The sequence below is a fragment of the Aphanomyces invadans genome (genome assembly GCF_000520115.1).
Source record: "Aphanomyces invadans strain NJM9701 unplaced genomic scaffold supercont1.18, whole genome shotgun sequence".
In the NCBI taxonomy this organism is placed as follows: domain Eukaryota; phylum Oomycota; class Saprolegniomycetes; order Saprolegniales; family Verrucalvaceae; genus Aphanomyces; species Aphanomyces invadans.
This window is the reverse complement of record NW_008580163.1, coordinates 27,150-51,596: the sequence shown is the minus strand read 5'-3', so window position 1 is coordinate 51,596 and position 24,447 is coordinate 27,150. Positions and strand designations below refer to the sequence as shown.

At 55.3% G+C, this 24,447-nt stretch overlaps 10 protein-coding genes across 12 annotated transcripts; 5 read left to right on the top strand and 5 right to left on the bottom strand.

Moving 5' to 3' along the window:
- H310_08580 (hypothetical protein) lies at window positions 1–568 on the top strand. The gene is made up of 2 exons (XM_008874389.1): window positions 1–191; window positions 243–568. Exons 1-2 carry the CDS (start codon window positions 14–16, stop codon window positions 506–508), a joined length of 444 nt encoding a protein of 147 aa, XP_008872611.1. The 5' UTR covers window positions 1–13; the 3' UTR covers window positions 509–568.
- Window positions 569–631: 63 nt separating this feature from the next.
- On the bottom strand, window positions 632–1,279 carry H310_08579 (hypothetical protein; the record flags this gene model as incomplete). The annotated part of the gene is made up of 5 exons (XM_008874388.1): window positions 632–680; window positions 727–855; window positions 909–1,014; window positions 1,071–1,146; window positions 1,208–1,279. The coding sequence occupies 5 exons, from the start codon at window positions 1,277–1,279 to the stop codon at window positions 632–634; spliced, it is 432 nt and encodes a 143-aa protein (XP_008872610.1).
- A 245-nt stretch (window positions 1,280–1,524) lies between these two features.
- On the top strand, window positions 1,525–4,311 carry H310_08578. 2 transcript variants are annotated; one of them, XM_008874387.1, is made up of 4 exons: window positions 1,525–1,588; window positions 1,638–2,552; window positions 2,605–2,830; window positions 2,877–4,311. In XM_008874387.1, the coding sequence occupies exons 2-4, from the start codon at window positions 1,644–1,646 to the stop codon at window positions 4,262–4,264; spliced, it is 2,523 nt and encodes an 840-aa protein (XP_008872609.1). In that variant the 5' UTR covers window positions 1,525–1,588; window positions 1,638–1,643; the 3' UTR covers window positions 4,265–4,311. The 2 variants fall into 2 exon arrangements, with proteins under 2 accessions (XP_008872609.1, XP_008872608.1); XM_008874386.1 differs by having other exon boundaries at window positions 1,525–2,552.
- A 394-nt stretch (window positions 4,312–4,705) lies between these two features.
- On the top strand, window positions 4,706–6,711 carry H310_08577 (hypothetical protein). The gene has a single exon (XM_008874385.1). It carries the CDS (start codon window positions 4,719–4,721, stop codon window positions 6,603–6,605), a length of 1,887 nt encoding a protein of 628 aa, XP_008872607.1. The 5' UTR covers window positions 4,706–4,718; the 3' UTR covers window positions 6,606–6,711.
- On the bottom strand, window positions 4,707–9,644 carry H310_08576 (hypothetical protein). The gene is made up of 14 exons (XM_008874384.1): window positions 9,588–9,644; window positions 9,332–9,538; window positions 9,102–9,284; window positions 8,912–9,055; window positions 8,791–8,868; window positions 8,611–8,741; window positions 8,385–8,556; window positions 8,155–8,337; window positions 7,906–8,113; window positions 7,735–7,850; window positions 7,370–7,690; window positions 7,226–7,321; window positions 7,092–7,184; window positions 4,707–7,034 (listed from the first exon to the last, which is right to left on the bottom strand). The coding sequence occupies exons 1-14, from the start codon at window positions 9,609–9,611 to the stop codon at window positions 6,714–6,716; spliced, it is 2,277 nt and encodes a 758-aa protein (XP_008872606.1). The 5' UTR covers window positions 9,612–9,644; the 3' UTR covers window positions 4,707–6,713.
- A 336-nt stretch (window positions 9,645–9,980) lies between these two features.
- Window positions 9,981–11,071, top strand: H310_08575 (tRNA pseudouridine(38-40) synthase). The gene is made up of 2 exons (XM_008874383.1): window positions 9,981–10,191; window positions 10,240–11,071. The coding sequence occupies exons 1-2, from the start codon at window positions 10,012–10,014 to the stop codon at window positions 10,939–10,941; spliced, it is 882 nt and encodes a 293-aa protein (XP_008872605.1). The 5' UTR covers window positions 9,981–10,011; the 3' UTR covers window positions 10,942–11,071.
- Window positions 10,324–13,149, bottom strand: H310_08574 (hypothetical protein). The gene is made up of 14 exons (XM_008874382.1): window positions 13,033–13,149; window positions 12,932–12,983; window positions 12,686–12,879; window positions 12,434–12,637; window positions 12,345–12,380; window positions 12,218–12,294; window positions 12,133–12,168; window positions 11,956–12,092; window positions 11,810–11,908; window positions 11,640–11,739; window positions 11,419–11,561; window positions 11,285–11,363; window positions 11,181–11,232; window positions 10,324–11,115 (listed from the first exon to the last, which is right to left on the bottom strand). Exons 1-14 carry the CDS (start codon window positions 13,132–13,134, stop codon window positions 10,990–10,992), a joined length of 1,437 nt encoding a protein of 478 aa, XP_008872604.1. The 5' UTR covers window positions 13,135–13,149; the 3' UTR covers window positions 10,324–10,989.
- A 77-nt stretch (window positions 13,150–13,226) lies between these two features.
- On the top strand, window positions 13,227–16,126 carry H310_08573 (hypothetical protein). The gene is made up of 9 exons (XM_008874381.1): window positions 13,227–13,406; window positions 13,457–13,505; window positions 13,555–13,657; window positions 13,702–14,425; window positions 14,476–14,572; window positions 14,618–14,788; window positions 14,831–14,972; window positions 15,023–15,611; window positions 15,665–16,126. Exons 1-9 carry the CDS (start codon window positions 13,239–13,241, stop codon window positions 15,932–15,934), a joined length of 2,313 nt encoding a protein of 770 aa, XP_008872603.1. The 5' UTR covers window positions 13,227–13,238; the 3' UTR covers window positions 15,935–16,126.
- On the bottom strand, window positions 16,071–19,921 carry H310_08572 (hypothetical protein). Its single transcript, XM_008874380.1, has 6 exons — window positions 18,044–19,921; window positions 17,451–17,999; window positions 17,350–17,398; window positions 17,098–17,306; window positions 16,648–17,045; window positions 16,071–16,591 (listed from the first exon to the last, which is right to left on the bottom strand). The coding sequence occupies exons 1-6, from the start codon at window positions 19,895–19,897 to the stop codon at window positions 16,102–16,104; spliced, it is 3,549 nt and encodes a 1,182-aa protein (XP_008872602.1). The 5' UTR covers window positions 19,898–19,921; the 3' UTR covers window positions 16,071–16,101.
- A 191-nt stretch (window positions 19,922–20,112) lies between these two features.
- Window positions 20,113–23,672, bottom strand: H310_08571. 2 transcript variants are annotated; one of them, XM_008874379.1, is made up of 22 exons: window positions 23,406–23,672; window positions 23,228–23,366; window positions 23,115–23,183; window positions 22,935–23,071; window positions 22,767–22,895; window positions 22,647–22,721; window positions 22,554–22,598; window positions 22,366–22,495; window positions 22,217–22,316; window positions 22,053–22,172; window positions 21,851–22,005; window positions 21,756–21,799; window positions 21,616–21,706; window positions 21,382–21,569; window positions 21,289–21,332; window positions 21,160–21,241; window positions 21,033–21,111; window positions 20,935–20,982; window positions 20,768–20,885; window positions 20,621–20,713; window positions 20,440–20,571; window positions 20,113–20,396 (listed from the first exon to the last, which is right to left on the bottom strand). In XM_008874379.1, exons 1-22 carry the CDS (start codon window positions 23,644–23,646, stop codon window positions 20,265–20,267), a joined length of 2,391 nt encoding a protein of 796 aa, XP_008872601.1. In that variant the 5' UTR covers window positions 23,647–23,672; the 3' UTR covers window positions 20,113–20,264. The 2 variants fall into 2 exon arrangements, with proteins under 2 accessions (XP_008872601.1, XP_008872600.1); XM_008874378.1 differs by having other exon boundaries at window positions 22,647–22,895.
- Between the last annotated feature and the right edge of the window lie 775 nt (window positions 23,673–24,447).

Below are 24,447 nucleotides of genomic sequence, written 5' to 3'. Positions count from 1 at the left end.
ACAGAGTCGCCAAATGAAGGACACCGCGTCGGCGGGAAGCACGGTGGTGGACTTGGCGACGGCGCGAGAGAACTACCTGGCTGAGCAGGAAAAGGATTATCCCAACGTGTCCGTCAAGTTCCGGTATGCACAAGCCCTCACCCGTGACGAGAAAGCGGAGAACAAATCGCGAGGCGTCGGCCTGTTGATCGGTACGCTACCCACCCTCTCTCGTGCACGTTGCTGTGATCTTGTGCCGGTAGACATGCTCGATGAGCACGGCATCAACAAGATCGAGTGCCTTTTCACCCTCTCAACGACGTACTTTGAGCTCGGCGATCACGCCAAATGCCGACAGCACTGCGAACGGCTGCTACGTATCGACCCCAAGCACGAGAAAGCGTTGAACCTCCACAGATGTGTCAAGGACACTCTATCAAAGGACAGCGCGATCGGGATCGGGTTGGCTGCCGGGGCGGTGGTAGCGCTTGGCATTGCGCTCAAGTTCTTACTCAAAAACAAGAATTGATGAATGCTCTGTCGCGTCGGTCATCCGCAAACAAGACGACACAAATGATCCCGATCGTTCATACTACTTCGTCTGTGGTGCTAGCTAGAAGGGGCAGCACGCTGCCATGGGTCTACCCGGTCACTAGCCCGACACCTTTCGCTTCGACGAGGCGACAATAGCCGACACCATCCTGCGCATCGAATGAATTCCCATCCTTCGCAATGACTAACACGTACCAAAACATGGCGTAGATGATAAGCAGGCCATAGAAGAGAATCTTCGCGATAGCTTCGTGGCGAGTCGCTTTCAAGTTCTTGAAGCGGAGGATGTCGGTGGGGTCCAAGTAGTTTTCGTTGCGCATGTACCTACAGCAAACCCTTGAGGTTCGAGACGCCTCAGCCACTTAGTATGGACGCACTTTCGTCCGTGCCACAACGCGAGCGGCAGGTTGAGGACAAGCATCCCCGGTGCAAACCCCAGCAACGATGCAACGATCAGTACGCCGTGCGCAATCACTTCTGGGACTTCAAGGTGGACGACACGTTAAGCCCAAGATGGACACAGCATAGTCATCACTTACCAACCAATCTGTTCAAGCGTTTGCACACGTCGGCGGGATTCAAATGATCCAGTTCCAGCTCGTCCAGCGTGATAAGCTCCACACATCCGACCACATCAGTGCGATCGCAATCTTGAAGGGAATCAAGCCGCACGTACCCAGTATCCATTCGTGAAGGTCAGCGCCAGGATGAGCAGGAACGCAAGGATGGCGCACAACACTTCGAGCATGATCGCGTTGCTTGTCTTGCGGCCTCTGCTTGTTGGGGGAAATGACGGTGCGAACGTGGGACATGGGCGGTCGAACACCTTCCGCCGTTGGAACTTGAAAATGTGTCAATTTTAGAGGAAAAACTGCCAAATTTGCTCAATTTTCAACACACGGGACGATTTTCACTCAAATTTACTCCAGCTTGGCCCGGGCTGGGCGGGTGAAATCGGGTGGGCAATCGAATATCTTGGATTTTGTAACGACCTAGCCTGTGGCCGTTTGCACTACTGGCACATTCGACGGCCACGCAAATCCGGCGATCAGATCAGGTGCCTGTGTGTGTGCGGCGGCAACGATACCGACGACGCTGGCTGGTAGACTGTTATGGAGGACAAGAATGACGTGCCGTCGACGACCCTTGCTGCAATCATCGACAATCCGCGTCGTGATTTGTCGCCCGCGGCCAGCGGCATTCCAAAGCACGGGACCGATGACTGTGGGCCGTACTCGTCGTCTACGTCGACCAGTGGACATGGTCGCCAGCGCCGACAAAGTGTGCAAGATAATGGCTCCGAAACGGAGTCTGACACAGACAGCAAATCGTATTCCGATCAATCTAGGGGACTGCGGGACGGGAACGACAGACGGGTGCACAACAACTTGGGTGGACGCGGAGATCAGCCACATTACGGGGAACCCGTCGCGGCGGCTAACGATGACATCAACAAGCGAGGAGGCCAAGGTAGCAGCTCGGTCCTGAGCAATCTGCTCGTTCGACCTGGACTCGACAACCCCATCAAGCAGTCCGATCACCCACAACAACCGCCACCAACTCTGCCTCAGCTTGGCCATCAAACTTCTGGCGATGTCCGGCTCCCGGCGATTTCGCTGCATCCTCCGGCCACTCTGGGTTCGTTCAGTAACAACAACAGTCGCACGGGGCCACCTCCCTTGCTCGATCAACCTGGCCATCTCAGCGACATGCACCGAGTGTCATCGACGAATGGAGCGGGAGTGAATGGGTCCCCTGGTCTGCTAAACCGACCCCGTCCAGATCTCGGGTCGAACCGCAGCAGCTGGATCGCCCCATCGTCGCGGCCCAACACCATCGACGGACTCGACCGGCCGGCGTCGCCCAGGTCGTCCTCGTACGGATCGGCAAACAACCCAAATGCAGCCCACGTGTCAGCTGGGCGAGACGACTTTGACTATCCAACATACCAGCCGCCCGAATCGCTGGTTGGGCAGCGCATTGCAAAGACATTTGCCGGCCATGGACGATTTGTTGGCCAGGTGACCGCACGCCGCCGCTGTGGAACGCTGTGCTGACACGGATGCGTTCTAGGTGGTCAAGTACAATTCGCAGACTGAGTTGTTCACGGTAGTGTATGCCGATGGCGACACGGAGGAGCTCACGCGTGAAAATACAATGAACTTGTTGATCGAAGACAAACGAATACACCATGGCAAACCGAGGGAACCGATGCGGAAGCCCGCCGAGCCACCGCAGCAACACGTCGCCTCCGTGATGAAGAACGGACCTCCATTCAAACCCACATTAACCGAGCGAGGTGCGATTCCCTGTCTCGCTCGAATGCTAACTCTGTGGCATTGCAGATATCGAGACGCTGAACGCGCTCTTCGAGCGGCATGCGTGGCCCGCGTTGGCTGACAACGGATGGAGATCCGATGTGCAAGGCGCGACGCTGTATGTGTACCCGCCGTGGGCCGGCAAGAACACTCGCGAACCAGAGTACTTTTCCTCGGTCGTCGACACGATTGTGTACCTGACAAGCCACGCTGACCTGCTCCGCCTCTGCTTTCCCGTGGACGTGCAGTCGACGTTGTTTGCGATTTTGGATGGACTCCGACACAACGCAAAGCGTGGGGCGCCAGAGGCCGGGCCACCCCCCTCGGCTGGCGTCTTGAAGCGCATCAAGGCAGAGTCGCCTTCCTCTCACCCTAGTGCGATCCGATCGTTACCGGCGTCGTCGTCGTCTCGACCGCCGTACTTTGAGCATCATCCCCACCCACCGCACCCCCATCATCCGCAGCACCAGCCAAGTTATCCGGATCCGTACCCTCCCGAGTCCATGCGACGCCAGCATGCCGAGCCGCCCAACTCCCATTCATCTCGCTACCCTCGCCTGCACGGCGACGAAGACCCGCGTCGAACTGGATATGCCCCGCCCCCGTCAGCAATCCAGGCACCAGTGCCGTCCACCGACCACCGGTTCCCGCCTCCCGCCAGGCACATACGAGACGACGTATTTGTTCATCAGCGAATGGGGCCAAACCATCCACGAGGTCATGACTACGACCAATGTCATCATCCGTCCGCAGTCGGTGGCTTCGTCAACCCACCTCCATTGACCAGCCACTCCCCCCACCACAGCCACGCGGACCTGACGACTGCGCCGCGCCCTGTCGTACCACAGCATCATTTCAGCCACCCAGACAACCGCCTTGTCCCGAGTCAAGCTCCGCCTCAAATGAACCACCCTTCTCCATTCAACGAGCCACGTTCAGAAAACTCTGCGACGACTGCCCCACGATTCAACCAGCCCCCGCCTCGCCCACTTGGACAGCCCGTTCGGAGTAACGTGATTTCGATGTCGGATTTGGACAAGAGCTCTTCGTTGACGCGCCCGGGGGGAGACCAGCAGCCAAGGCTGCGCATGTACCCCACGGACCAGCAGCAGTCGTTGCCACCTCAACCACCCGCCGCGCCGTATGCCAGAATTCGAACCCATGACTGGAATGACGACCAGCGATACAACTCGGGCGACCAAAGTTCATACCGGCGAGACCACCACGACCGAATGTATGCCGCCGACCGATTTGGGCCTGGAAATCCATCGTCCGAGGGTTATTACGATGACGCGAGCTTGCAGCAGCGGTTCCCAGGCAGGACGGACGCGTTTCCTCGACCTGACCCACTCATATCAAACCCAAACGGTGACCACACCCCACAGGACTATCAGTACAGCCGCCGCCTGCCCTAATACTTTCTCCGTGACGCATTTCATAATGAAAGGTTTTCTTCATTCCATTCATGCAAGCGTCGAATGCGAGCGGCACGAAGGAGCTCTGAAATGTGCGTTGCAGGCTGATCCAAAGCCAACTTCAGCGCCACTTGCTGTGGTCGTTGTCAAACGCGGAAACCTTCGTACAAAACGTCTGGTGAGTGGAATGCGCGCAACGCCGTCGTACCTTCCATTGCACCGCGGGAATGCGGGAACACTTGCTTGCTCAACGCGAGAACTGCATTGGATGGAGTGCGGTGAAGACTAGTAGATACTAGAGTAATATTTCTCACTAGCAAATAGTATGTGGATAAAAACAAGTCATATTGACGGGAATATGGTATTAGTACTACTAACTCCGGCCACTTCAACCGTCCATGGCGACTGCAGTTGAAGTGGTTCGCGTCATTTCGGATTTTGCCGACAACGAACGATGCTCAAGTGGGCGGTCCTGGCGTTGGCGCTCGTTGCGACCCCCCAAATCGAAGGATGCACGGTGATTGCTGTGGGCAAGAAAGCGACGGCAGATGGATCAGTCATGGTGACCCACACCAACGACGCTGGCTTGAACCCATCCGATTTACGCATGGTGCGCGTACCAGCCATGAATCACTCGGAAGGGTCCGTGCGTCATGTGCACAACTTTCAGCGAAATGGATATCCTCGCTTGGTAACAATGGATCGCGGTCCGTTGTATGAGCCCGTGGGCGATCAACCCGTGTCGAAAATCATCGGCCACATCCCTCAAGTCCCGTACACACATGGCTACTTTGATCACGACTATGGCATGATGAACGACGTCCAGTTGAGTATTGCTGAAAGCACCTGCGCGGCAAAGACCGTGGGGTGGCCCAAGTCCCTGCATTACGGTCACAACTTGTTTGGCATTGAAGAGCTGTCGAAGATTGCCCTCGAACGTTGCGACAGCGCTCGGTGTGCCATCCAACTCATGGGCGACTTGGCCGAGACCCATGGCTTTTTCGGTGAATATGGAAAGAACCAACGCGCCAACTACGGGAGCTCGTCGGAAGCGCTGGGCATTTCAGACAAGTATGGCGAATCTTGGATTTTTCACATCTTGACGGGGCCGAACAACAGCAGCGCTGTGTGGGCAGCGCAACGCGTGCCTGACGATCACATTGCTGTCGTCGCCAACTCGTTTGTCATCCGCCAGCTCAACCTGGCCGACCCAGACAACTTTATGGCGTCGTCCAATGTCGAGTCGTTTGCAAAGGACATGGGGTGGTGGGACCCAGCGTCGGGTCCGTTTGATTTTGCCGCGGCGTATTCGTGGGCGAAACCAGGCCCGACCAAGCCCCTGTACGGCGGACGTCGCATCTGGCGCATCTTCGACGTGTTTGCGCCGTCCAAAAAGTTTGACTCGACGCTGGGCCAGCATCCCACCGTTGAAACGTATCCATTTTCTGTCGCGCCGGACGAGAAAGTGACGCCAAAGCGCCTGATGGACATGATGCGCGACCATTACGAAGGCACGCCGTACGACATGACAAAGGAGACGGCGGCGGGTCCGTTTGGCAACCCAGTGCGATACGGCGGGTCCAACAAAGGCGTGCAAGGCGGGTGGGAACGATCGGTGTCGATGCACCGAACGACCCATAGCTTTGTCTTGCAAGCGCGCGGCAACCTCCCAGACGACGTTGGCGGTGTGACTTGGTACGCGCTGGGCGCCCCCCATGGGTCGATCTACACGCCGTTTTCGTGTGCCCAGCGCACGATTCCACCGTCGTATCTCGTGGGTCGCCGCCACGAATTCAACCCAAAGGCCGCGTGGTGGGCCTTTCAGTTTGTCAACAACTGGAGCATGCTGCGGTACGACCTCATCCACGCCGACGTGAAAAAGGAGCTGGACGCGATTCAGGACGAAGCGATTGCGCTCGAGGCCGAGACCGTCGTTCAAGTACACAACCTCACGGACGTGTCGGCGCGCCTTGACTTTATCGAACGCCGCAACAACGAGTTTGCTCAAGCGATGGTCGATCGGTGGTGGACCTTTGCATTCAAGCTCGTGGGCAAATTCAACGACGGCTACGTGATTGAAGGCGACCGGGCTGGCGACATGCATGTCCCGGGGTACCCCGCGTGGTGGCTCGAGTCGACAAACTACGCCGCGTGGCCCGCGAAACAAGCCTACAACCCTCCTCCCCAAGTGCTGCTCGCAGACAGCACGATGACGGCGTCGGCTTCGTTTCCCATTGTGTCTGCGTTTGCCTACTTTGCCATGTTTGCCGCCGGTCTGGTCGCGGGGGTGTTGTTTTTACAGCATCACACGCGGTCGCGAGAGTATCGGCAGTTGGTGTAGTCGATCGATCGAATTCATACTTTGCGACTTGGGTTATATCGATGGCGATGTTTGACCGCGGCGCATGGGAGTGGTGGAAGCGTGCTCGACTGACGTATATTCTCACAGCTACGCGACGTAGACATACACGGCGGCATGCGCTCGAGCTGCGTCCGGCATGGTGGCGGTCCCTTGGGCGGCCACACGAATGTACTCCTTGTCGACCAGCACGTCGAGGTTTTGCTGCAGGAACGCTTGGGTTGGCACGAATTGCATCGCGAGCATGTGCGTCGTTTCAGACAGCAACGTGGCAAACGACAACTCGCGCCTCGACTTCATGATGCGCACGATTGCGGCTTGCATCGTCATTTTTCGGTCCTCCACCACTTCGCGCGACGGCGCGGCCGACTTGGCTTTGGGACGGCTCAGTTGTGTGTACTTTGGAAGCACCTGACCAAGCGATATATCGTGACGAGGGTACGATCGACGACGAAAAGATTTTCGAACCGTGAGATGCGATCGCTTCGACGTAAACGCAGTGTTGAACGAATATGCGTGCACGTCGGATGTCTCGTTCAGGCACAACGCAAACAGTTTGACCTGCACAGGACTTCATGGGAGGCCACTCGATGTCGGCTTACCTTGACGAGAGGCTGCATGTGATGCTGAATGTCGAGCTTGGTCCAGCTCGTCTTGGCCATCAGGTCGTCCATCGTGGCCGAGTCGCACTCGTTGAACTGTGTACGAGATGCTTTAGGACGTGGTCAACGATATGCCGTTCGCACCAGGAGAAGCAGCGCCATTTGGTGGTAGGTGGCGTGCAAGTCAAACCGTCGGCCCGCGACCGCCACTCGCACGATTCCATGGGACATGTGGTGCACCCAATGCAGACGGCGACCGGTGCTCTGTGTGCCGTAGAATTTCGCAAACAGCTCGAGCTCGTCGAACCAAACCGCAGGCAGCTTCAGGTCTTTTTGCGCTGGCGTTGGAATCGGCCACGCGCCAGCGGTCAACACGTCGATTGCAACGTCGATCGTCGCGACGACGGGCGAGCCGCGTTCGCGGTGGTTTTCCTCTTTCCACGCCTTGTACGACGTGTTTGTGGACTACACGATGCGTCAGTTGGCGACATATCGACGCGATGCCGTACGGTGCTCACGATCTTGTCGGTGAACATTTTCTGAAGCTTCGAGACAAAGTCGCATCCACAAATGTCCCGCAGCTTTTGAATCAACGACAGCTCGAGATCCATCGCGACGGCGCCGCCTACCATGTTGTCCACCATGGCACCACCTCGCAAGAGTCACAAGACGAGCCATACCTTGAATCAACCGCTTCGCCAGCAACGTGGAGTACATTGTCTTGAACACATCTTTGTCGTCCAGCAGGCAAAACACAACGCCGACCGATTCCACTCGCTTTTCCATGCCGTCGTCGGTCGAGTACTTGGATTTGGTCATGAGCACGTGCGTGTACTTGGCCAAGAGCTCCGGCAACGACGGATGGGCATTCGTAAACGACCGGCACGCCTACCACTGCTGAGTCTTGTTGGGTCCTGGCGCACACGTACTTGATCCAGCGCTGTGCGCATCAACGGATGCAACTCGAACGCGGTCTTGACGACCGCGTAAAACTTTTCTCGCACGGCCACCAGTGTCTCAATGTACTCTTCCGGGTTCCGCATTGTGTCGTGGCTTTCAAATTGCTTTACAATTGCCAGGCCCGTGCGCTCGACGTATTTTTTGAATATGTTCTACGTTGGACATGACAGCCGAGAGAGCACGACGCCACCCGCCGTACCTTCAACATGGCAAGCGCGTGGGCGGTGGGCAACTCTGAAAACAGCACAAACAAACGGCGTAGGTCGTGGATCTGGTGGTTGTCGAGGAAAGCTTCCGCATCGTCGCAAATTCGCTCGGCGTGCTCTTCGACCAGCACACGACAACATGTTTGTCTCGTTTGCAAGACCGTGCTACGTTCACCATGAAGACATGGCTCGTGAAAAAGATGCCGTCGTCGGTCGTACATGCGATGCATCTTGCCTTCGCAGCGGCGCTCTTCCTGCTTACACACCTTCTCAACGACGACAAGGTACTCTGCAATAGAAACGCTGCCCAATAGGTCTTGTGCTAGTGCCGAGTAAAAGTTGGCAGCGTCCTGATGCAACGAAAGGTTTACAGACATGACATGGAAGGCGCAGCCGTACAGCGAGGAAGTGCGCCTCCAAGTCTTCTCGGTACAATTTGAGCGGATCTTGCTTGTTCAGGCCGAGCACAACAAAAATCTACAACAATTGCGAGCCCTGAAAAGATCTCGCGTCAAGTTACCTCGACAGTCGATGCAATGAGGTCGCCGTGCTCAAAGTTGTCGCCGCCGTTTTCCCTGTCCCGGTGGAACAGGTGCAAAAGAGCTGCAATGACTCGAGGCTTTAGCTTGGTGTAGAGCACATCTCTCCAGATTCGCAACGCCAGCTACAAACGCATGCAGGGATCTGGCGTGACAGCAGGAATTGCCTACCTCTGGAATGGGGTACACTCCTTGAATTGGGGCTTGGCCATATTCGGAATGGGCGTATTGAATCCAATACCGATTCAAGTAGCTGAACAATTCCGACACATAAGCCGTGCCCGTTGAAAACATATTGAAATGCGAGCAGTATTGAGCCAAGAACTGTGCTTCCCCGTGTTCAGCCATCAGGACCTGGGTTGGTGTGCCTTAAGAAGGGTGACGCAAGACAGAAGGCTTACGTCCGCGATGTCGGACACGCGCTGGACAAACACATCGCGGAGATGTTGGAAGAGCGTTTCTGCTTGAGGGGTTCCAGGGTTTGTGCAAATGTTGTACACGCCTCGATACACACTCTGCCACTTGTCGTAAGAAAACGGGTCGTGGTTGCCGCTGACCAGCACCTCCACCGATGGCTCGATTTCCCTCCACACAACTTCGAATTCCACCTAGTGCGCGTGTCGCCATATTACAGTTGTCATTCAGGGCATGCCGTACATGCTTGGACGCAAGCAGAGACATGGGTCGTTGTCGGCGAGATCTGGATGGAATTTGTATCCTCGAAGGGTATGCAATACGGATAGCCTATCCGGTCGGTGGAAGTTTTACGGACATGAAATTCGGATAAAATATCCAGTCGACCATCTCGTACTCGACGAATTTTGTCCAATGAAACCGCTTTCAACGATCCATGCAGCGAAGCAAGCTCAAGTGGCAGGAGGAGGAAGGGAGGCAGCGCGTCCGATGGAGGCAATGATGGTGACGAGGGTGCTTACGGAGAAGAGGAGTTGGCGCGGCGCCAAGCCATCCGTCACTGTTGTGTGTAAGTGGACGTCGCTCAGAAATAAGCAGCGTTCAAAGTATCCGATCGATTAATTTGACCTGAATGCAGCCGTAGCGACGACCAACAACACCACCGGCCATGCAACGGTACAAGGTCACGGTCGAGTACCTCGGCACTGCGTTCAAAGGATTCCAAGCGCAGCCCGACGCTCCAACTGTCCAGTTTGAGCTGGAGAAGGTGCTCCAGCGCCTGGTAGGAGCAGGAAACATGTCTCGCGTTGTGGTGTCGAGTCGGACCGACGCGGGTGTGCATGCCATGGTGTGGTGCAATAGAATGCGGCGCGACGCGTCCTGACAAGAGTTGTAGGGCAACGTGTGCCATGTTGACTTGCGACGGACGCATCGAAGGGCAAGAGATGTCGTGGAGCCCAGACCCGAGGACATCGAAGCGCCCCATTCCCCCGAGGTCGTTCGTAATTGCATGAATTCGTTGCTCCGCGAGCACAACCAACCTATCGTGATACGAAAAGTAGAAGCGGTGTCGATGGACTTTCACTCGCGGTTCCACGCGAGCGGGCGAGACTACATCTATCAGATCTACGCTCCGAGAGAGCGATCCGAGGCGAGGCTATGGGCCAAGAACTTGACTCCGTCGACGCTCTTCACCCGAGACACGGCATGGCACGTGCCCATGCCTCTCGACGTCAACGCCATGGCCGAGGCGTGTTCGTACTTCGTGGGGAAACATGACTTTACGAGCTTTCGCGGAATCAAGTGCCAAGCGCTGACACCGGTCAAAACCGTGGACCACGTTGGCGTCCAAGTCGTCGACCTTCCCTCCAATTTTGCATTTGGCAACGACTTGCAACTGATCAACGTGGAAGCGTCCGCTCCGTCGTTCTTGTATCACATGGTGCGCAACATTGTCGGCGCTCTGGTCGACGTCGGCCAACACAGGTTGCAACCCCATGACATTGGGCGAATTCTCGACGGCCGCAACCGGCAGCTTGCGCCTCGCATGGCCCCTGCCCATGGTCTGTACTTGAAGGCAGTGAAGTACGATTTCTGACAACGTGGCTCGTCCCTCGCTGGGCGGATTGACGATCGCTGTTCATCTTTACCACATAAACCTGGCTTCGGTCCCGTCGGGCCACGTGAATGGCTTGAACAAATAGATGGAAATCGTCCAGGCGTTGACAACGCCATAGCTGACCGAGATCCACACGAGGTGGTGCAGCGGTTGCTAGCGTAGCAGAGCATCTTAGCCGTCCTGCATCGTAAGGAAACGCGGCAGGCAGCACTGCTTACGTTCTTTGCGTTGACGTGGTAGAGTACGAAAGGCACGATGTAGTACCGAGGCCTAAGCAGAGATATGACACTCGACACCGACCGACATGACGAAAACCACGTACTCGACCAACGGAGTTGGGATCAAGACGAGCGCCGTCGCGACGAAGAACACGGTCGCGCGCAGAGGGGACGTGGCCGCGCCTAAGCGAACGAAGGATCGTCCATCAAATGGGTCGAGGCACTGCAGCAGACGTACGTAAGTTTTGCCAGAGCAACCACAGGCAGTACGCATACAATGGAGCCGGCACGAGCTTCATCAGGGGGTGTTTGAGGAAGAAGCGCTTCCAAATGTAAAATGTGAAGTGGCGGTTGTCGGCCAACATGAACGGGTGGACGTCGCTTTGGCGATACGTGAGCAGCGGGCAACATGGGTGACACACTCGAGCAGCGGACAACATGGGTGACACACTCGAGTACCTGAAGCAAAAGATGAGGCCAAGGAAGATGGCCCCGACAAGAAATGCCCAACCAACGGATTGGCGGTGGCCCAAGGTCTTGAAGAAACGGCCCACGTTCTCTAAGGAAATGTCGTTCAAGGATGTGGACTGAACACCCCCCCTTCAGCGGTGAAAATGAAGTCGTCGTACGAGGATCCAAGCACGCGAGGCCGAGGCCACTGGCGCAGACGACGCTAAAGTACAGGATCTGACCAAAGTGAAACGTAGCCACGTGGTTGGCCTTGTCGCCTGTGAAAAGCAGATCGATCGACGCACGACCTCAAGAACGGTCGTACCCACAGTGATCGACCCGTTGTAGACGAGAAATATGCCAAATGCAACCAAAATCGACAGGTGGGGCCAGAACAACGTGAACAGTCGTCGACTGTTTTTGAGTAAGACGACCACAAACGCAAGCAGCGTCGAGTCGAGCCTAATGCGACTGAGACGAATGTATCCGCATGGAGGCGTACCCAACGGCAGTCGAAGCTGCAGCACCATCGCCCGGTCTACCATCCGTCGTGGAGCGCTGAAGCAGTGATGACAATAGAGTTGTACCCATACAGAGCCGTCGCATGGGCGGCTTCCAAGTCGCTGACGATTTCAGAGCCCACAACAAAGACGACCCAGATAACCTACTCGTGGGATGTGGTCGATAGGCGTTGGCCTCGTCCGAGGAGCTTACATTTGTCTGGCGAAACCCGACGGCAGCAAAGCCACTCTAGATGCAACTTGAGTCGATAATACGACTGCAACGGGACGCGATGCTGTTACTGCGACGCTGATGAGGTTGGACGTTGTCCAGGCGCCTCTACGGAGACGATCCGTTCGACCGACTTGGGCGAAATAGTACATGACGAGGACGAAGAAGAGAGCTCCAGCGTCCGTGTAGTACAAGAAAGAGAAGAAGTAATGGACAGGAAACAGAGCAATCGCGACTCCGTGGACGATCCCTGTCGTGGCCGTGCTAGCCGAATACTAAGTCGTGTGCATGAGCATTGCATGTGGAAGAGTCGGGGCAAGTACCTTCATGGAGCGCAATTTGACGATCAAGAAGAGGCTGCCGAGGCTGAAAAGGACGTTGGCACTGCGGAGCACAGTCAACGAACAGAGCGGTGAATCGTGCTGAACGAATGACTGGGTGAAGTGAACCGCAGTGCCAAGCCACGTTCCAACAATGTAAAGACCAGGAAATGTTGTGATCTTGGGGTCCCAAACATCTAGTCAATGCGCATGAGGCTAGATTGTCGTGGCGGTTGGACCCATTGGTACCCCAACGTCCCTCGCAGTAGCGCTGGGTCTGCGGAAAGTGAAAGACTTCGTCCTGGTCAAGCGGGTGTTGGTAGATGCACAAAGACCGCCGTAACACGCACCATATACGCAAGCGGAGCATGCATGCAGAACAACCACGCCACCCCAACGTAGGAGAGCCCAACGGCCAAGACGGTCGCACCGGCTGCGCAGGACATTCGCATGGCGTACAATTTGTGCACTTTCACAATATTGGAATTATAGATGCCCTTCATTTAAATCTGAATAAAACATTCACAAGTGCGCGGGGTGTTCAAAAAGTTGGACGATGGAGGAGCCGCCTGCTGTCAACTCCGTGTGCATCCTTGGCCAGTTCGCACGCCCTGCTCGAGGGTATATGACCCATCTGCACCGCGTTGAGACGGCTGCTGCACCCCTGTATGCAATCAGCACTCTGCCCAACGTGCTGCACCTTGTCGAAGGTACAATGCTCAAGGTGGGTGTCAATACATATCCTCACGCCATCGTCACACACATATACTGCAGTGCACGATTCATGTCGAAGAAGCGATAGTGGACGTTGCTTCGATCGATGGTACGTTCATAATGCACATGTTGCATCTTGACGCTGATTCCATTCGTAGGCAGCGTCGTCATTGCAGGAGACGTCGGCAGCATCTGGCAAGTCCCGTTGCCACGTTTCAGTGGCGCCAAGCCAATTACGATTGCATTGTCCAGTCGCGATGAGTAAGTAGTGATGCTAGTGTAGTGTGCATTGACTTGAGCGATAGCGAAGGTAAAGTCGACACCGATGCACTAGCTGCGTATGGACAGACGCGTCATGTGCGAGCAAACCGCAAGCGACCACTTGATGCGCCACACGAGAAAGGTCAGCATGGCCCCGTTCATTGCGTTCCGGGTACTCGAAGCATTTCTTGTTTGGTGGAGAGCGGTCTATCGGTGGTCTTTGCGTTGAGTGTGCTGGTGCCCACGACTGCGCTGTCACTGCCACGCAAAAATGAGGTTGAACGCCGCGAGTACGACGCCCTCGATGGCGAAATGGCGACTTGCATGCTGTTGGTTTCAAATGCAGGGAACAAAGCGGGGCATCTCAATGAGATGAGTGGAGACAGAACGAGTGTCGCTGTGCTGCTCTTCCAAGGAGACAGGGATGGCCAAGTACGCGTGGTTGCCCTGGACTCGAAAATGACCGTCGTATCCCAGCCATCGACATTTTGGTGCTTCAAAAACCAGCGAGTCTACCGTTTGTTTGGTGTGTCATGGAGTTCTCTCGATGCCGTCGACGCGATTGCAATCGTTGGTACTCAGGGACGCCTCGTGGTTGTCGGCTCCCACAAGCAGATCAAGTGGGACGTCCAGCTCCATTCGCCCATTGACTGGATCGAGTACGATCGCGCGTCCAAGCAGTTTGTGTACATTGTCCATGGGCGATGCTACAGACGCTCCCTGACTTCTCCGTCAACCGCCTGCGTTCCGCTCGGCCACATTCCCCACGTACGTTGCCGAATGGTGTGTACAAGCTGTTGGAGTCATTCGAGTCGTAGGGTGTAGCAAAAGTTGCGCTGGGCTCCGATCGGAATGAATTGTACGTGTTGCAAAGGTCGGGGAGAGTGTTTTCCACGTGCATTCAACCCCACGAAGGTATGGTGCACTGTGCTTGGAGGACGACTTGATGCTCTATCCCAGGGGAGACCCCGTTTAAAAGAGGCACTGAAAGTGCGCTGAAGGCTGAAGTGGCCAAGATTACACAGGCCGAGTTCGACATGCATGCGTCGGGACAGAATTCCTCGGCGTTAAGCAAAGCCATTGACAAAGCAAACTCGACGAGAAAGTTCCTGCGGCTCTGTCAGGTCAAAGGTGCAGTTTGAATGGATTTGATCGCGTCTCATGCGGCAAAAGGCATCCGCACGATCATGTCATGCAAAGTTTCGGTGACGAGCATGGGTCGAGATGGCCGGACGCCTTGTGGGCGGCCCCCTGTGCTGGAGATCTCGATCCAAGTGGACAGAACAGCAGCTCCGGCGCTTCGGCTCACAGACTGGTATGGAGAGTGGTCGACATTTGTCGTCGTGCACTGACGCTTTCAATCAGGCGTGTGCTGGTGGTGCTGCGGGAACCCACGACGAAGACGACTCATCAATTCACGTACGTGTGGCCCGCGCTCGATGTCACGTTTGTGAAAGCAATCGCCGTCGAGCCATTCAAGATGTTTTGCTCTGGCGTGTCCAATCTGAAGGTGCAGTGCTACCTGGTGCACGACGATCGGCCCTTACCCTTTCACTTTACTCTGCTGGCAACGTCCTTGAACGCTTTGACAATGGACGACGGCGCATTTACAGCTCAAAACTCGCCCGGTCACATGACCAAGTGGTACACTCCCACTCACGACGGCCAGGCGCAGTGGTGGATGTGCTACGACGAGTACCGCCATGCATTTCTTGGCGCTTCTGCCGGAACAACTCCACTTCCACCGACCTCGATGAACCTAGCCATCTTGCCGGGGCCGTCTACACCCCCCCAACCAACCCTATTGCGTGCGTTATCTGCGCTGCATGCCAACGACTCTTCGTCTTTAAAATGTGCCTTGAACGACTTGACGATCAAGCGAGTTGATCGAGCTCGTGCTTTGGATGCTCTGCACGTCTCCCTGTATGTGGTGGATTCCTCGAGCTTAGCTGCGGTACGTCTCTCTTGAAGTAGAGAGCGACACTTGATTTGTGGCTATGATGCTAGATCCGTGGGAGCTTCATCGCGGCCGCATTGGGGTCGCAAGAAGATGGCACGTGTATTGGTCTGTCAAGTCCCGTCCCGAATGCCAGAGAACTCTTCCCTGGCGTATCAGCGTTGGGTGCGACGTGGGTATCGCTACGGGAGGCCCTTCTTCCATCGTTCGATTTCGACGGGACGTCGCAAAAGGAGATTCTGTGGCTCGTGGGACAAGTTCTCCGCCTGGAGCACGACTTGTCGACGCTGTATTGGTCATCCCGAAAGGTTGACCATTGAGTTCGCCATGGGTACCTGCACAAGTTAAAAATGTGTCGTCGTTCGACTCGCAAATATTTCTCCCAACTCCCGTGCCACCCCGTTCGTCAACATGGACGAGTCCAGCACTCTAGGGCGAAACCCAACCAGCTCATGTGATCAAAAGCCTCCACGTCGACGAGCCCTCGTTATCGTGTTACGATGCGGTCGGTGAATTGGTGGTATCCGTGGGCCATTTCACGATGGATCGGAGCTGACGACGGTCGAGTCGACATTTTTTTCTTGCGCATGTCGCGGAGCCCGCGAAAGTTTCCGACGGGAGCGCCAATCTCTTGAATGTGCGCGTTGGGCTCACTCGTCACACTTGGCGACGGCATTCGCGTTGAGCAAGGTGGTGCCGACACTTGGCTGTTGTACCTGTCGACCGCCATCGGATCCGCCGCTGTCCCCGGCCGGGCTTTCTCCATGTTCAACGTGTAGCCTTGGGACGTAAACACGTGGCGCGCAACCATCGGATTCGTCGCCAGGACCTGTTCAAACTTGGCAAGGAAGTCGTCCAGGAGCAACTTGTCGGGGGCTGCTGCCTTGGGGAGCTGAAACAGATCGTGGTACACCTTTTGCACGTCGTGTTTGTACAGCACACCGCCCTTCTTCGAGTCGAATTTGGCAAAGATGGCGCTTTGGTCGCCGAGACGTCAGATGCCGTTCCCTCGAACGAATCACTTGGATCGTACCTGAGGATTTGGCTCGCCTTCTTCGTCAGCCTTCGCTCGTTGTCATGGACAATGTTTTCGGTCCACTCGGACGTGGGAACGTGAATGGCACGGTCCGTGGCGCGGATGAGACGCTTCAGGTCCGCCTTGCTGGACCGGATCGGAACGCGGCCCTGCCACGGAGATATCACGGTCGGTGCGCTGCTCAACGTTGGCTGGCTCTTGCAGTCTGGGAGCGAGCCAGCCATCTTCTCCAGCTTTGTCGACGACGACGACTTTGTCGGACGCGTGGTCACTCGTTTCGCAATCGTTGCGTAGTTGAGCGTATTCAACGTTTCTTCGAGCGCTTCGTCGCCAGGTGAGACGGCCAGGAGCAGCATCGTCATGGCTGTGCCACCCAAGCTGTCTTCGAGCAACCTCTACGCAAGTTGGATAAGCACTCTGGGCCACGCCGTCGTGTGCCGTCGTTACCGTGAGTTTGCTTTCGCGATATGGAACGTGGGGCCATTTTTCGACCAGTGCGCGAATCACTCGCCCGAGGGCCAACAGCCCGTGCCCGATGTTGGCCGCTTCCTGTTGGCGCTCCTTTTGTGCCCCCGCGCGGTCGTAGTTTTCCGAACCGCTCAAATCGACCAGGCGCAGCTGACCGTACGATACGCATGGCTCGCCCGACTCGAGCTCTTGGGGGATGGTCAGACGACGAACGCAAGCCACTCGACGTACGTGTGACTTCGGTGTGAACGGTTAAGATCGAATGCGATCGGCTCGACAACTACGCATCAACGACCTGGTCACGTCGTCCCAACGGCTGCACAGTGTCCCACCTTGTTGCACAGTGTGGCTGCTTTTTGCCGGCAGTGGAAGCTTCGTTCGAGGAGGGTCTCGGCATCCGCTGCCGACTGAATCGTAATTTCTTCCAACCCTTGCACAAACACTCCGTGGCAAGGATGCCGCGCAATCGAGAGCTTGGCGACGTCCACGTCGTTGTCTACTATTTCGTCCACGTCGCCGCTCGGCTGCTCAAACGTCGTCGTACTTGCCAGGCCACGGAGCTTTGCACGTGCCGCCTTCCTCCCGTGGTCACGATGGCAGCCCTTTTGCGGATGTCTCTCGCCGCGCCGCCGCCGCTGGGACGATGTCGACAACAGATCCGTCAGCTCTTCGTTGTAGATTTCGACGTGCGACATGCGTACGCGACTGTCGAGCTTGCCCCGGAGCTCGTCAAAAATGGTCGAGAGGCTCTGGGAGATCATGCCTGGTTCCGCCTTGGACCCTTCCATCGAGTGCGTTTTCCCCGACCCGGTTTGACCATATGCGCACACGGTGCACTTGTACCCTTGCAGCACTCGGTGGATGAGTGGCAGGATCGATGTCTATCGCAAGGGATGACGTTCATGGAGCGACTCGATCTGTATACCTGGTACAGCTCTTGTTGCGTCGCGTCCGGGCCATAGACCGTGTCGAACCGGTAGTGCTTTGGCACTTGGTAGGTTCGAACGGGTGCGACATGCACGTTCGATCCTTGGCACGTCACAACACTACGGACCCCGCGGTCCAGTTCATGCGGCAGCAGCGGTCGCGATCGAAGGATGACTTGGATCTTCTTGACCTGCCCATCTTCGACCCGTGAACGATCGTGCGATACGTTGGTCTCGACACAGTTGGAGGTGTCGGTAAGACCGTTGGTGGCACGAGCTTGGCGGGGGAGACCATGGCTTGGCTCGCAAATGTCGAATGCGTACGTGATGTTTACGGTGGAACTGGCGCGAGCACAATAGTACAGTCGGTCGGTGGTGCCGGCCATGCACATGGACGGAATGAATCGCTCGGTGTCAAGCAGCAGAGCGGGATGGGACGATCGCAAGTCGACTTGTCCGAGAGCAGGGGCATGTGCCATCGCGCGGTCGTCGGCCATGCAAAAGTAGAAAAACGGCCACGACGGGTGGCCCACGACGTCGCGCACCGAGTGGGGTGTCGCCAGCTCGATCGACATGGCGACGGTGTACTCGAAGACGTCTGTGGCGGTGCATTTGCGGGAAGGAATCCAAATGAAAAGCGCCCCCGTCGTGGTCGAGACATGCGACGACGTGGTGCTAAACCCCACGCACAAAACGCCGCTTTCGGACACGGACATCGCGGTCGGCTCGACGGCGTTGGAGGTCAGCGCCGTGGTCACCAAGTGCCGGACACGTGGCTCCGAGTCGGGCTCTGGGCAACGCATTGCCAACGTCACATTGCAAATCGCGGAGAGCGTCAACACGCGGCCTCGCGCGGACGCGACGCATTGCCCAAATGCCAACCACGTCTTGTTCATGGCGCACAGTCCAACTGGATGCGACAGACGCGCCACCACCACCGAGACTTCGTTTGTGTCCAGGTTCATGCATGAGATCGACCCGCCATCCGACGAGTCGTCGCTTCCCGCTTCAATGAATACAGCACAACGCCCCACGACCTTGATATGAGATGGATGTCGACGCCGCTCCAACAGCACGAAGCACTCGTTCGAGTCAAGATCGACATACCCGAGGTCCCCTTGGACTTGATCTACCCAGTACAGTCGCCCATTGGAATGTTTGCCGTCCAGGAAGGCCAGATCAAAGTGCGTGAAGCTTCGGCACCGCAACACCACAGCATCGAGCGCGTTCTGGTCGTTGTCAGTGTGTGCTGATGCGTTCGATTCGACGCCGTTCAACGTGTCCTTGTCGAAAGACGATTGCGACAGTGTCCATGATGGGCGGCGGCGCGAGTTCGTGGGGCTTGCCGCTTCTGAATCGTTCATCGAGTCCAACGTAAACGCATCGTCGACGCCATGCGTCGATGTCCCCGAGTAGTCGAGTGAACTTGTCGAGCTTTGGGCATTACTGGCTCTTGTGGTCGGTGGTCCATACATGACCAAGTTGCCGTGCATTGAACGCACGATGGAGGGTTTCGAGCTCAGTCCCGTGGTTGGGGGCGGCTCTTGAAACGTGCGTTTTTGCCGCAGGAGAAGCTTGATTTGAACGTACCTCGCGTGGGGGTGCATGATGTCGTCCCATTCCAACACGACCCAGTCGCTGTCGCTATCGTGATGCAGAAACTCGTGCGAGTAGTCGGTCACTCCGCTGTCGCGAAGGTCTAATATGTCTGGCTCGTGCACGTTGAAAAGATTTGCGTGCAGAGACGCGAGCGAGGCAACGGCTTGTTGGTGTTTGCGCAGTGGGCGGCGGTGCATCGTTGCGCCCGCGGCATCTTGCACTTCGACATGCGACTTGATCGTGACCGTTGCCATCGCCCTACCGCACGTTGCTCCACATGTCGTACCGTTTCACGATCGGTTTCACGGCGCAGGACTTGCTCGCGCGTCCGCACGACGATGGACCACGGCGTTGAACCTGGCCTGGAACGTACCAGAATGCCGCCGTCGCGCAGTTCGGGACAGGACCGATTGTGCTCTCCCACATGGATCACATTCTTGTGTGCAGTCTATGTTTGCCGTGCTCTAGCATCGCGCTGGATGGATGGACATGGAGAATACGTACGTAGACGCAACCTCAAGTCCAAAGCAGCCAGCCCGCATCAACAACACCACAGACGATGAACGTGCATGCATTCAAAATCTATCTTGGAGCATCCATCCAGCGCGGCGCCGGGCCTGGTTACTTTTTGCCAACCACGTCAAGCAAGGCCGCCACCATCTTTGCTCGCACTTTTCCCAGCAGGTTCTTGAATTTGTACGGCATCATGTGCTGGTGCAGGAACACTGTGATTCCATCTCGAAGCCCTGGCACCTACGCGCCAATGTGTCACATGGTCACCCGGCGAGCAACGTACCTTGACTTTGTGCAGTGCCATGCGTTCAAACACCCCAATGACGGCGGCTTCGTCGTCGGCCGAAAGCAATTTCTCAAACACAACTTTAAGAAAGAGAATGGCTGCGGGAGATAAGTCGGTAAAGTCCAAAACCTAGTTTATATCGGCATCAAAAACAGAACCACGGACGAAGAGCAACCACCTTGAGGCACGTCAAGGACATTGCGTCCGACTCCAAAAGACTCGCCAGCAAACAGCCCATGTTGAACACTTGCCGAGGCTTCCACTCGGCCATCTATACCGTTACGTTAGCACAAGTCGACACGACGGCGGCAGCGTCGATCTTGACCTGCTTGAACACGTCCCAAAACGCAAGCTGCAGCGTAAATTTATACCGCGTGTCACTCAAAGCAAACTTGGATGCGAGAAGGGCGTAGAATGGATTGTACTTTGCTTCACTTCCGCAACTACAACGCCATCAAAACGCGCAAACTACAGAACATGAAATGCAGTTACCAGTGGAGAATCACTCGAATAATTTCTCGTTCTTGCTTGTCCTTGAGGCTACATCGGACGTACGCCTTGTTGGCGGGACGCCATTCCAAAGCACGTACCCCAGTTTCACGACAGCGTCGTAGGCCTCGATGAAATCGGAAGCACCCATAATGGCACAGAAGATGGAGCGACGGACATCTACAAATTCGTTTGCATGGCTAGATGCATTTGAAAGGCAAAGCACACCTGTATTCATGCGTTGTTTCTCCGCCAAGCGAAGGAGACTGTTGGTCCGAGAACTTTCGTTTTTCTTTGCTGCAGGTTGGCTCTATTTCACTCGGCATGACGACAGAATGTGGAGCTTGTGCAACGCACTGGAGGCACCCATGTTCCGCCAATAATCCACCATCGTCCCTGGGCTAAAATATATTCTCCTTACAGTGGGAAATGATCAGATTGAATGCGTACCATCCGCAGCCAAGAGCTCCGAAAAGGCAACACGCAAGGCGTTGTTCGAGTGGCCCACGCGACTCTTCACTCGGCCAATCCATTTTCGCAATTGCAAGAATCGATCCGACGACAAAGCGGACGTGCCTTTCGCCTTGGCTTTTTGCTTCTTCAAGTTGGAAATGAGGTCGAGCAAAAACTGAACACGTCTACGCATGCATGTACAGACAATCCACAATTCCTTCGACCACGTACTTGTCTTCATGAGTTGCAGCCTTTGCCTGGATTATGGTGATCATTTCGGAAAGAGCACTGGAATCGTCCGCGCGCAAAGATGGCCCGCAATCTAGGTACGATCCCCATTTACACAACATTCAAGCTGGTAAAATGCGTACGTTGCAACAAAAGGTGCAGCAATTCAACGTCCATGGGCTGGAAACTAGCCGACGCTTTCACTTTTTCCACGTGAAAAAACGACCGGTCGACGTACCTGTCCGATAAATATCGGAAAATGTCGTATACCAACGTGCAATGCACAGTTTCAAAGCCATACAAGCTCGTGATGAAGAGCAGCAAGTTGGAAGTTTCTTTCGACGGCACTTCGTCCATGTTGCTCGGTGTCGTCGCGCGGAGTGTTTCCAATTTCTAAAACGATTATTCGAGGTGGGAAAGCGTCGACAAAACATGTTTACCTTGTGAAATAGTTGCACAAAGTTCTCAATAAAGAAACCGATGATTTCAGTCCCGACCGAATGGAACAGCGCCGCGAGGAGGGCTGCATGGACTGTGATCAATTGCGTCATAACTTGAGTCTACCATGGAGCTTCAGATCGCCACAGCGAAACACTGCGCAAACCTCGTGACAGCACGATGCAAGCAATGCCTCCAACAATACGCGGTTGACATCTGCACGAACGTGCGACCGATAGATCGACTCAAATTCCATTGCGATGGACCTGAAGTACAAAACCACATTTGTCGAAAAGATTTTCAGCGGCAACGTACTCCATATTGCTCTCCGACAAGCGATTGAGCTGACCGTTCACTCGGCGACGGATTTCTCGAAGCAAGTTCTCATTGTTTGACGAAGCGAGTCGCAAATGCGGCGGAACATAGCGACTCGAGCCGCTGGAACCTACTCCGAGCAAGGCAAACCCATCAATCCTGGCGATTTCTTGCGCGGTAGCACGCACTGACGGGAGGTGCCTTAGGCCGTCCGTAGATGTCTTCTTCTACCACTGCAGAAACTATTCACACGGGCACCAGCAGGGCAGTTCGTAAGGTACCTGCCGAGACTGTTGTGTTTTCATCGGAGCTTGCGGGTTCATCGTCGTCATTGTCTTGTTCGTCGAGAGAGCCGTCTACCGGTGGATTATCGTCGCATGTTTCACCACGACTGCCATTGCCAATAGCTGTTGCGAGTTGATTCGCCTTGGTATTTTCGGCCACTTCGTCATCGTCGCTCAAGTTGTCGCTGTCATATTGGGCCAGGTCATCGTCCTCTTCTTCGTCATCGGTGGGCAAGTCGTCGAACCCTGCGCAAAGGTAAGATAGGAATTCAATGTGTGTTCAACCTTGCAAAAACGATGCATCTTCGCTCGCAAGCTTGTCCATTTCTTCCTGCATCTCGTCGTCCATCGACTCGCTGCCGTCGTCGTCACTGTCCAACGAGTCATGCGACTCTTCGGATTCCTCGCTGCCCTTGATCCTCCTACGCAATGGATATCGGCAAACCATTTGACGAAATCCCGTACTTGGATAAATCGTCCAAACTCGTCAAGAAATCGGCAAAGTCATTGCCGAGCCCGTCGTTTTCGAATTCTCTATCGTACGCTGTGAGCTTCCAGTTGGACGACGTCAAACGAACTTATTCAGCTTGGCTAGGCCATTGGCCTTTGTCACGCCTAAGTTTGCCTCCAGCTTCTTCAATGCCTCGTCCTCGGCAGATCGGTACTTTTTCGAAGCGCGAGTACTGCCCTTGGCCGACGTCGTCAACGATATTGTTCCTGCATCAGCGTTAGACTTGTGTAAAGGCATGTTATCACCTTCATCTGCCTGAGCTTGGATCATCTCCATGAACTTGTTCTGTATGACCATCCTCGGTCGCTTCGACGCGTCGGTCGCACTCGGTGGAGCCTTTCGCTTGCCCTTAAATGCAACGTGGTTGGTGGCTTTACCATTAGTGGTTGGCATGCTCTTCTTTTGCTGAGCTCGTTTGTTCTTGTGCTGTTTCTTCTCCTGGCGTTCTTGTTGGCGCCGCTGCTTCCGTGCGTTCACGACCTTCATGTTGTTGATGGCCAAATGCAGTTAGCCCAACGGCTTCCACGCATGATTGGTTCAGATACTTTGAACTAAAATATCTCACACGGGGTGATGAATTGGGTTCTAAACAAGTCGGGATTAGAATATATTGACCAGTCATCGACCCCGGATGAATTTGATCATACAATAGTAGACAGATTTCGCAAACCTTGGTTCTGTTCTATCTGTAACCTAATATTCAGAACACAAAAAGAATGAACAAAAAATTGAATTTCGCAAGTCATACGATTCAAACAGGTTCTATGTAAGTATCCGCTAAATTAGTCCAATCAAAATACAGCTGTAACGACCGCACATCCACAAATGCTGTCCTGCCATGAGATCGAAGTGCTTCTTAAGAAGCGTCATGGAGTCAACTTCCGACAACGCATGCGGCTTTTCCGTCTGCTTGCTTGCGTCGTTGAACGACCTCTTCTACCGGACGTTCGTTTTGACTGCTTTCGTTGACGGATGCTGATGCCAGACCAATTCTCGCAAACGATGGAGCCTGCAGCAGCTTGGCCGCGACGCTGTTCCATGCTTCGGCAGTGCTCTTTGCGTGCTTGAAGGGAAGGTCATTATTGACCTGGGTGAGTAGGCTAAGGTCGTCCGCACCACTCCGTCATTTCCGCGCTAGGGAGTCTGGGTCAGGCTGCACCTCATCAGCCATGATGGCGACACGAAATGAAAATTTATGCGGATGCAGCGGATGAAGCACTGGTTGCAAAATCGTGCAATCTTGGCATCGGCTGCAGCAAGTTGTCACAGGTGGGTTCCAAACTTATT